At 35.6% G+C, this 12,403-nt stretch overlaps 1 protein-coding gene across 3 annotated transcripts in view; it reads left to right on the top strand.

The window, feature by feature from the left end:
- Positions 1-5: 5 nt before the first annotated feature.
- The window catches only part of LOC117316702 (dyslexia-associated protein KIAA0319-like protein), a 63,853-nt gene continuing 51,455 nt past the window's right edge, over positions 6-12,403 (top strand). For all 3 annotated transcript variants that reach the window (XM_033871448.1, XM_033871450.1, XM_033871451.1), the window contains exons 1-2: positions 6-75; positions 1,901-2,086. In XM_033871448.1, coding sequence (XP_033727339.1) covers positions 1,990-2,086 — 97 coding nt within the window. In that variant the 5' untranslated portion in view covers positions 6-75; positions 1,901-1,989. The remainder of the gene's footprint in view (positions 76-1,900; positions 2,087-12,403) is intronic.

Here is a 12,403-nt window from a genome sequence, read left to right as displayed (position 1 = left end):
ATGACGTATTAAGGAAGTTCACATGTAAAATATACACAGCAGTAACCAATATCGGCAGGGAGTACCATAGAGCAGGTAGATACGTTATCTTACAACGCATTTAACATATGAATATACTATTTATGAATTTCAATAGATAGATTCCATAGAATAAGGTCATCCGGGGTCAGTGCTACCCTGCATTTGCTGTGCAATATGGAAAAATAAGGTTGACATGCCTGGAGGGTCATAAGATAACATCATAAACACACACATGCATGCCTCATATGGGATGTACACATACTGTTTGGATTACAACTGGTGGTCGACATTGTCAGTCGATTATATCAGCGTAAAAAAACATTCTATTTCAATTATAATCTCCCATAACTGACATGTAATGATGTATGTCATTGATGATTGTACACAAAATAAAAGTAACTGTTTTTGTGTGTTGAGTCGGATGACGATCAATATTTATATATCTGTCATGACCATGTGTCACAAGCTTATGATATCATTCAAATTTATACTGGGTAGTATTAGACGATACCTCGTCCAAATACAACATTTTCCACTGAGGACAGTGTTGTATACAATAATATTTTAATTGATGCACTATTTTGTCATTTATCACCAAAAAATATGCATTGCGACTACTAGTGTTTACCAGGATTACAAATTGACCCTACATTTAATGTTTTATTCTTTCCATGCCCTTGTTGTTACTTGTCATTCCAGATGCTGTACCATTCCGGAATGAAATGTTTTTCAGACATTTTGTATTTCAAATGCATATTTATTGTTCATTCATCGATCTAATATTTATTGTGTTTGAATAATTCTCAGCATCATTGGACGGCCGACATATTTCCTGGCCGTTACTTGCTTTTGTAATGATTTTTGTGGGTACTTATATATATTTCTTTAGAAAAGAGTAAGCTGCTAAACTTAGTTAATTACTGTACTTTGAAATTGACTACATATTATTTCGAATACATAGATTTGCCCTATAACAAAAAATATGTTCATGGTAAATTATTATGATAAGTCAAATGCCAGAGGTATTTATCATTATCAAGCTCACTACAACCTAATTATTGACCATTGAACTGTTTACAAGTAATGGTTTCTTTGCTGTTTGACATCAGCATTATCTGATATGGAATATTTAAGAAATTTTTAATTTTTTTTTTTTTCAATTTTCTTGGTCTAAAAAGTAGATTTGTTTTCAACTTCAAGTATTATGTTATGCATCTAGCCATTCTCTAATTTTACAATGACATCAATATCTTACTTTTACATTTGTTTGGATAAGATATTTAATTGAATGGATATATATGGCCGTTTGAAAATTGTTAGAATGTTCAATGTTGAAACATCATGTAGAAAACATTGATATATATGTTGTCAAGAAAGTGTAAAAAAAATAATTAGTAATTGTTAAACAAACTCTACTTACATGTGTGAAATTGGAAAGTTTGCATGTAGGTCATCATCAGAATTATCTTCAGTTGTTGGAATTTCTCTTTAGCCTGTATCATTAGGGCCTATTGGATCAGGTATGCATGCTAAGAGAGCGAAAGATTGCTTAATGATTTTAAAAAGTTAAAAAGTTCAAGCTCCTTCTACCATGGACATTTGTATGTACAGGTATATCAGTAATGATAAATGTCCCACATGGTGTCATCAGTTGTATACAATAACACATGAACAGATCTTTAAACTGTTAGGTTAGCGAAGACCAAAGACCAATCACTTTCATGTACCTACCACTAATTGGGGAACACTGATATGCATCTATGTATTATAATTACTATCACTACAATTATCAATTTTCAGGCTTTTAGTTTTAAACGGTCAGCAATACTCCATATGATATATACACACAATACATGTAACTTAATTTCCTTTGTTGCAGCAATTTCACTTAAAAGCCACGTTTAACAGTGACTTGACCATGACGGTTGTCTGTGCTGCCATTCTGTGCGTGTCCAGTGTCGTGGGAGAATGAGTCGGACTTGGGTCCTTGGGTGTGATTTCTTCCTATCTACATTATCTAAACATGTGTTCATCATCGCTATTCTATCATCATTTCTATTGTCAGGTGAGTACATCTTAGACTTGCACTGCAGACATTTTTTGTGTGACACTGAAATAAGTTTCATATTAATATGCATTCATGTGAACTTAAAAGTGTTGGACCGAGCAATGCAGCACTGAATTATATATTTAGCTGCACTGTGTATACTTGTATAGAACTTGTTTACCAGTCTAGTGTATTTTAGATTATTCAAGCGTGCAGCTGAAAAGCTTTGTAAATTTGGTTACGATTTTGTACACTAAACACCTCAGTGTACATACAGGGCTTTTTCTCACTGGTTTTGGAAGGGGCCTTTTTGTCTCATTTTGGGAAAGAATTGATAAATTGGGGAAGATTTTTTCAGGAGTAAAGGGCAAATTTTGGGAATTTGGCTTAGATGTAAATAATTTCTATTGGGAGTAGGGCCCATTAACGGCCCCTCAAAAGCCTCCAGAAAAAGGCCCTGATATGTAATGTATACTAGGTATATGCTTCACTGGACCTTTGTCTGATGAAGGTGACTAAGCTGTGTAATCACAGAAACGTAACACATAAAAATTAAATACTGCTTGTGATATACAATGTTAATCATGACAAATAGCATATACCGATAAGTAATTGTTAGAATTTAAAGAATTTAGAAAACAAGTCCTCGTCAATGTGTACAAGAGAAGGTTGTATTTGTACACAATGAGTGAATGAATATCAACATCAACAACCAGTACTCCACTCTCCTAGTACAGGAAATTGAAGAATGTAGTCTAGCTCTGCAAAAATGCATTATCAGTAAAATATCTGATGTTTCCTGATAATTGAGATGTAATAGGAACATGCTATTATGTGAAATAACTTAAATTAATACTGACAGAAAGATGTCATATGACCAATGTGTGATAAATTTCCATCATACATTTCAGTTGTAAAGAAAACTTTGTCGATATTTTGGCAACTATTGTTCAAACAGTAGCATCTTTATTTATGGAGAATTTCGTGACGTATGGAGAATGAAAACTCAAAATTCAAACTTCAAAGTGTCCCTTTAATACATATACACTATATGTCATGTTTTAATACAAATAAAAAAAACATGATCACTTGAAGATAAATATATAAATGTCATTAAATGACATTAGTTTCAATTAAACGAAGAGATACACTTATATATATTCAGACTTTGAAATTTTGACTTTCCTCTAGCACATTCAGCTTCTTACACTCTTATAACATACCTGTGTTCAGCTTTTCATTCAAACACTGAGGTTGTCTATTGTTGTGAAATTAGTCGCACCCTATTAACCTCTAAAACATTTTATGTACCAGGTAATTATATTTGTTGTATACAGTATGTAGAAATGATATGACACTATGTATATAAGATAACAATGCTCCATCCCAATCTGTTGTAGTGATCTGTTGTAGTGTGTAGACTACATGCTGTTGTAGTGTGTAGACATGCTGTTGTAGTGTGTAGACATGCTGTTGGAGTGTGTAGACTACATGCTGTTGTAGTGTGTAGACTACATGCTGTTGTAGTGTGTAGACTACATGCTGTTGTAGTGTGTAGACTACATGCTGTTGTAGTGTGTAGACTACATGCTGTTGTAGTGTGTAGACTACATGCTGTTGTAGTGTGTAGACTACATGCTGTTGTAGTGTGTAGACTACATGCTGTTGTAGTGTGTATGCTGTTGTAGTGTGTAGACTACATGCTGTTGCATAGTTTGTAGACCTGCTGTTGTAGACTACATGCTGTTGTAGTGTGTAGACATGCTGTTGTAGTGTGTAGACTACATGCTGTTGTAGTGTGTAGACTACATGCTGTTGTAGTGTGTAGACATGCTGTTGTAGTGTGTAGACTACATGCTGTTGTAGTGTGTAGACTACATGCTGTTGTATAGTTTGTAGACATGCTGTTGTAGACTACATGCTGTTGTAGTGTGTAGACTACATGCTGTTGTATAGTTTGTAGACATGCTGTTGTAGACTACATACTGTTGTAGTGTGTAGACTTGCTGTTGTAGTGTGTAGACTACATGCTGTTGTAGTGTGTAGACATGCTGTTGTAGTGTGTAGACATGCTGTTGTAGTGTGTAGACTACATGCTGTTGTAGTGTGTAGACAACATGCTGTTGTAGTGTGTAGACTACATGCTGTTGTAGTGTGTAGACTACATGCTGTTGTAGTGTGTAGACTACATGCTGTTGTAGTGTGTAGACTACATGCTGTTGTAGTGTGTAGACTACATGCTGTTGTATAGTTTGTAGACATGCTGTTGTAGACTACATGCTGTTGTAGTGTGTAGACTACATGCTGTTGGAGTGTGTAGACTACATGCTGTTGTAGTGTGTAGACTACATGCTGTTGTATAGTTTGTAGACTACATGCTGTTGTAGTGTGTAGACTACATGCTGTTGTAGTGTGTAGCTATATAGACTACATGCTGTTGTAGTGTGTAGACTACATGCTGTTGGAGTGTGTAGACATGCTGTTGTAGTGTGTAGACTACATGCTGTTTTAGTGTGTAGACATGCTGTTGTAGTGTGTAGACTACATGCTGTTGTAGTGTGTAGACATGCTGTTGTAGTGTGTAGACATGCTGTTGTAGTGTGTAGACTACATGCTGTTGTAGTGTTTAGACATGCTGTTGTAGTGTGTAGACTACATGCTGTTGTAGTGTGTAGACATGCTGTTGTAGACTACATGCTGTTGTAGTGTGTAGACATGCTGTTGTAGACTACATGCTGTTGTAGTGTGTAGACATGCTGTTGTAGTGTGTAGACATGCTGTTGTAGTGTGTAGACTACATGCTGTTGTAGTGTGTAGACATGCTGTTGTAGTGTGTAGACTACATGCTGTTGTAGTGTGTAGACATGCTGTTGTAGACTACATGCTGTTGTAGTGTGTAGACTACATGCTGTTGTAGTGTGTAGACTACATGCTGTTGTAGTGTGTAGACTACATGCTGTTGTAGTGTGTAGACATGCTGTTGTAGTGTGTAGACTACATGCTGTTGTAGTGTGTAGACTACATGCTGTTGTAGTGTGTAGACATGCTGTTGTAGACTACATGCTGTTGTAGTGTGTAGACTACATGCTGTTGTAGTGTGTAGACATGCTGTTGTAGTGTGTAGACATGCTGTTGTAGACTACATGCTGTTGTAGTGTGTAGACTACATGCTGTTGTAGTGTGTAGACTACATGCTGTTGTAGTGTGTAGGGTAGCAGTGTACAGTAAAAATGCCAAATTCTGAAAAATATGGCACATGTTTTAGATATGTAAACATTGCCAGTTAACCTTACATATAACCTCTAATAAAGTATATACAGTGGTCCCCCTATTTACGACCACTCTCAAGAACGACCACTCCCTGTATGCGACCAAGTTTCACGTTCACCGACGTTTTCCAACGATAAATTACCCCTTCTAAACGACCACCCCGCTAACCCGACCAACGACCGCTTAATCATGTCCCAAAAACGTGAAATGTACTTTGGTATCCCTCTCGTGAACGACCAAGAATTTTGCAAAGTTTCATTAAGACATTCAAATTATAGAATAATCAATATTAAAAGCGTGTAACGTCCAGCTCATTGAAATGTATGGACCCAGGTAAAATTTGACACATTGGATAGACAGGTTGTTTACACTGCGATAGCCAGCTAGTGAGCTGTTTTGTCCACCGATGTTTTTATAAACAAGATAGTTACTCCTACCTTTTGTAGACAAATGGTTTGTTGTGATTTTCACAAATTTAATATATTGTGGAATCTGTATACAATGTATCCATTATACAAAGCTATTATTAAATTGTACGTTCAACGTAGGACTACAGTATACGAAGCTAGACAACGTGATGAAATTCCATTAGAGTGACCTCCCCTGTTATCTGTATGCGTGCGCATCGTTGTCGGTAATGAAAACAATTTATTACAAAGATGGCTGAACATCCTCAGCAGTCAGCAAGAAACGAAAAGTTTTTACACTTAAACAAAAGATCGGTGTTTTAGAAATGATACACAATGGTGGTAATGCAAGAAAGATTGCATCGGAACCAATGTCGGTAAAACGCCGAACTCAGATCCCGAGCTTGGATTATTGTTTAGTTTCTCTTCAACGGCTTACATAATCCGAGGGTTCTGATGTTAATTAATATCTCAAGCTGCCTTGTATCTACGTAGTAAGATCGTCAGAAAATTCGGACTAAGGCTTACAATAACAAATTAAAGTATTTTTTCTATAACTAGTTTTGTTGGTGCTTTTCAGCTATTCGTACCTGCAAATTTTCTGTATTTTTACATTAGAGATCGACGTTTTTCAGGGATGAGGGGGGTAATTTTGTGGATCCTGCACTCAAGCGTGCCTATTTGCGTTTTTTGCTTATTATTCGAGATATAACGTTACACTTAAATTTTGTGAAATAATTTACACATGCAACAAGTAAACCAAATTCAAAACATTACTGACAGAGAACATTTAAAAACACATTTTAACTTAACGCAATGAATTGTCTATGTATATAATGTAATATGTACTAGCTTGTGTGATCATTGACTTCACTGACGTCACTCAGATGACAAAACTCTCAACAAAGACCACCCCCGTTATAAGACCACCTGATGCCTGTCCCATAGGTGGTCTCATAAGAGGGGGACCACTGTATATTTGAAATCTGTACAACATTTGCAATTTTAATAGAGCTCTGAAGGATAAGTAAACTGATATTTTCTGTGATTTTTAGAGCTGTGAATACCATGGTAACAGCTTAACAAATTCTCAAAAATTGCTAAATATTATGATATTTGACCCAAAATGGCACAATTCTCTACACAATTTTTTTTCTGAAACCTATTTAAAATTAGATATCTCTATCCCAAAGACAGAATTAATCTTGTTTGGACATATGTTGTAAATTAAGTTTTTCCGCTATCTTACCTTTTCTGTGGGCTTCCATTTTGCGCTGTAGGCAAAACTAAATTTCCTGTGTAAACACACGTTCGGAAAATCCGGATATTTAAAATCCGGAACCAATTTATTGATTTTTGTTTTAATAAATGTGAAGCCTGTATGTACTACTTCATACTGAATATACCAATTATAGTGTACATTTATTTTTTCATTTTTTATGCATATCATAATACAGGAGTTATTTGCTTAACAAAAAAATTGCCCATGGCCAGGCTGTCTTACTGTGGTGTGCTACCTAGACATGCTGTTGTAGACTACATGCTGTTGTAGACTACATGCTGTTGTAGTGTATAGACTACATGCACTTTCTCTTTTGCCTGTAGCAATCAAATTCAATTAACATCAAATTAATTTGTCCACACACTATGACATAAAGCAAGCTTGTAACGGAAGCCCTAAAGGTAACTAAGTCTGTTACACTTTACTCTGGCTGTAAATGTTTCATTTTAAAAGACTCCTGACCCAGTGACTTAACATTGTATGATGGGTGTAGAGGACGGTATAGGGCCTAGAAGAGAGATAAAACATTGCTTTGAAGAGTTTTTCAGTATAAGTTATCTTTTCCCATCTTAAGGTTTACAGGGACTATATTTATATTGTGTTGTAATTAGAACATATCACTTGCTTTAACTTTGATACTTATTTTTGATTTCAAGAAACCTTTAACACAATTAAGACACCTTGTGGGTCTTACAAAGCGATCTGAATACACATTAAAATTAAGCTTTAAAAATGACAAAAACCAAGAACTTCATGGATTTAACAAAGCATTCAGATATCACAATTTTTGAAATTTCTTGGATTTTACGAAGCATTCAGATATTACAATTTTTGAATTTTCATAAAAAGCAATCAAGATGATGAGGATTATTTACATGAATTTAATTGGACTCATTGCTTAACATATAAACATATAATGATATATGTTTTGACCTACATGTATGTGATTTCATCACCTAATTATGCCATCACGACAAAGTCAGTGTTTGTATACATGTATATACACTTGTATATATATGTTTCTTTCACCGTTTTCATCGCTATAGCAATTTAATTTTTAGATGGATTTTAATCAAACTAATTGGTCAAGTATGAGAATACCTCAAATCAGTTGGTGGTTTTTTTTTGGGGGGGGGGGGGGGGGGGGGGGTTCAAAGACAACAACATTGGTACTATTTATAGAAAGTCTTTGTCAGCACTATATATATATATAGCAACTTCAGTACAAATTTTGACAAAACTTCATTTGTTGGTTAAACCGGTTAAGGTCTCTGTTACTATTTATAGAATTTTTTTGTCAGCATTCTAGCAAGTTCATTTTAAATAGAGTTCAACTAAATTTCATATATTCATCATGATCTAGTATGAGAATACTAATTATATATATATATATATATATATATATAAGTACCTCAAACAAGTGTGTGATTCAGGATGCCAAGGTCAAGGACAAGGTCTATGTAACCATTTATAGAAAATCATTGTTAGCATTCTAGCAAGGTCATTATTAGTCCCCTGCCGTTTGAAAAACGGGGGGACTATAGGTTTACCCTCCGTCCGTCCGTCTGTCCGTCCGTCTGTCCGTCCGTCCGTCTGTCCATCCGTCTGTCTGTCACGCAATAGTTGTCCGGACAAGTCCTCCTAAAGTACTACTCCGATCTTAACAAAACTTGGTATACATGATCAGTATAACATGTAGAAATGGGAAATAAATAGGTGCACTCCTAACTCAGGCAGGGGACTTTGTATTGCTGTTGCAATATTATCCATCCTTGTTCAATTAATTATTTATCCAACTTCATATATTGGTCAAGTAGGAGAATACCTCAAAATAGTTTACATTACAGGTAACTATATATGACATGTAAGGTTATACAAAGGTTATACAAGGACAAGGTCATTGTTACTATTTAAAGAAAAGTCATCCTGCAAGTGGCTTCATATGTTGGTCAAGTATGAGAATTAACCTCGAATCAGTTGGTGTCATTAAGGGCTCATATATAGAGCTCATCAATGGCAGGGTATTTCAGTGGGTATAACTGTGTCATTTAGGGCTCATATAGAGCTCATCAATGGCAGGGTATTTCAGTGGGTATAACTATGTCATTTAGGGCTCATATAGAGCTCATCAATGGCAGGGTATTTCAATGGGTATATAACTATGTCATTTAGGGCTCATCAACGGCAGGGTATTTCAGTGGGTATAACTATGTCATTTAGGGCTCATATAGAGCTCATCAATGGCAGGGTATTTCAATGGGTATATAACTATGTCATTTAGGGCTCATCAACGGCAGGGTATTTCAGTGGGTATAACTATGTCATTTAGGGCTCATATAGAGCTCATCAATGGCAGGGTATTTCAATGGGTATAACTATGTCATTTAGGGCTCATCAACGGCAGGGTATTTCAGTGGGTATAACCATGTAATAACAAAATCTATACCAGATATATATCTTAAATTTATTTCATTGGGTATAACAATTTCATTTAGGGCTCATCAAGGGCATGGTATTTCAGTGGGTATAACCATGTCATTTAGGGCTCATATAGAGCTCATCAATGGCAGGGTATTTCATTGGGTATAACCATGTCATATAGAGCTCACCAATGGCAGGGTATTTCAGTGGGTATAACCATGTCATATAGAGCTCATCAATGGCAGGGTATTTCAGTGGGTATATCTGTCATTTAGGGCTCATAGAGCTCATCCAATGGCAGGGTATTTCAGTGGATATTACCATGTCATTTAGGGCTCATATAGAGCTCACCAATGGCAGGGTATTTCAGTGGGTATAACCATGTCATTTAGGGCTCATATAGAGCTCACCAATGGCAGGATATTTCAGTGGGTATAACCATGTCATTTAGGGCTTATATAGAGATCACCAATGGCAGGGTATTTCAGTGGGTATAACCATGTCATATAGAGCTCACCAATGGCAGGGTATTTCAGTAGGTATAACTATGTCATATAGAGCTCACCAATGGCAGGGTATTTCAGTGGGTATAACCATGTCATATAGAGCTCATCAATGGCAGGGTATTTCAGTGGGTATAACCATGTCATATAGAGCTCACCAATGGCAGGGTATTTCAGTGGGTATAACCATGTCATATAGAGCTCACCAATGGCAGGGTATTTCAGTAGGTATAACTATGTCATATAGAGCTCACCAATGGCAGGGTATTTCAGTAGGTATAACTATGTCATTTAGGGCTCATGTAGAGCTCACCAATGGCAGGGTATTTCAGTAGGTGTAACCATGTAATAACAAAATCTATACCAGATATATATCTTAAAGTTATTTCATTGGGTATAACAATTTCATTTAGGGCTCATCAAGGGCATGGTATTTCAGTGGGTATAACCATGTCATTTAGGGCTCATCAAGGGCATGGTATTTCAGTAGGTATAACTATGTCATATAGAGCTCACCAATGGCAGGGTATTTCAGTAGGTATAACTATGTCATATAGAGATCACCAATGGCAGGATATTTCAGTAGGTGTAACCATTTAATAACAAAATCTATACCAGATATATATCTTAAATTTATTTTGAAATTATGACTGTCATCTCACCAGCTCTATGTAGAGGAAGTTAGGTATCGCAATATTCCAAGGGCGAATAGAATCTGTCGTTATTGTGACCAAACCAGGTAGAGGACGTGTTTCATTTTGTTTTAATATGTCCATTCTATAAAGATAATCGAAAGAAGTTCATTAAAATGTATTACTGGAATCGCCCATCTTTATATAAACTTGTCCAGCTGTTGTCTGTACGTAACAGGAAAGAGCTTTGTAATTTAGGGAAGTACTTGAAATTGTATTTTACAGCACATTCTAGATCTCGGCTTTAGCTTATTTTGTTTTCACTGATATCAGTCTCTAGGTTTACCAACATTATAGTCGTCTATCCCCTGACTGAAGGGGCCGCGGTGGCAGAGTGGTTAAGTGTGTCCCGACTCTTTATCACTAGCCCTCATCCTCTGGGTTGCGAGTTCGAAACCTACGTGGGGCAGTTGCCAGGTACTGACTGTAGGCCGGTGGTTTTTCCTCCAGGTACTCCGGCTTTCCTCCACCTCCAAAACCTGGCACGTCCTTAAATGACCCTGGCTGTTAATAGGATGTTAAAAAAAACAAACCAAACCAACCTGACTATACTATTGTATACTCCACTCACTTATCCATTCGATATTGCCGCTCAGAAATGTCAGAGTACATCTGTAACCTTACTATAATATTTATTTTCAATATGATATATTTTATAGATCTACTGTATATGTAAAGTAATTATATCAATGATGTCAATCTTTCGTTAATTTGTATTATATATTAAGGATTGTAAATTATATGATGTAATCTTTTAGTATGCTTATAAGCCGTAAGGCTTAAAGTGAATAAAACATTGAACATGTAATGTTGGGTATAACCATGTGTTCACGATATATTGGTATATAGACAACCTAAGTCAGTTTGGCATATTGTAATGTCCTTATCAACTTTGTAATGTTTCATTTACATGTACAAGGATGGTACATTTTCAATTTTCTATTCCTGTTCGACTTCCAAAATAAATTTAATTATTTGTTCCTGAGAAATAAAATCCATACTGTAATCGGAGAACAAAATAATCGTAATAAATACTTATCATATTATATAGGTCTCTGTGGTAATTAATCATTTAATTTTATAATGTACACAGTCACAGGAATGGTAGCACTTGAGAGGTGATACTAATATGACAGTATGAAATGAAAAATATGAGGCAGTATGTTATTTTGGAAATCAACAGTATGTAGTTGACCAATAAAAAAATCAGTCAAGATAATTTGCCTTTAAACATAATGTCCTTACTATTTCCCATTCCATACTGTCATACTTTTAGGATATTTGACCATATACATATGATATGGTCTATGACGCCCCAATGTAATAAAACTCATGAGGTAATTGATTTTTCTCCTCATTGTTGAGAACCATGTTACAAGTGATGATGGTATACAATGTATACATGTATTGATGACCATCTGCTACCTAATCCAGCTGTAACATTTAAGCCTAGCCTGTCAAGATCATATATGCCATGGGCTATATATTGGCCACTTGCACATTTTCAATACAATTTTTACGATAAATATTATCAATATATTAGTTCACATTCTTTCTATTGCCAAGAATATAAGATAATTTTAGCAATGTATTTAGCTCTTTTCCTATATTATAAGGCTTAAAAAGTCTCACAGGAAAGAGTATTATAACCTGTTAGATATCCAATTCCTAAAAGAAGAAATTTCCCACAAACAAAGGAAAATAGCCATATCAAATTGAGATTGTTTTTCAACTAGCTAAAGTATCTTTTAAGTATCCAA

This window comes from Pecten maximus, chromosome 18 (genome assembly GCF_902652985.1).
Source record: "Pecten maximus chromosome 18, xPecMax1.1, whole genome shotgun sequence".
Lineage (NCBI taxonomy): Eukaryota > Metazoa > Mollusca > Bivalvia > Pectinida > Pectinidae > Pecten > Pecten maximus.
The sequence above is the reverse complement of the archived record's forward strand: the minus strand, read 5'-3'. Positions and strand labels throughout refer to the sequence as shown.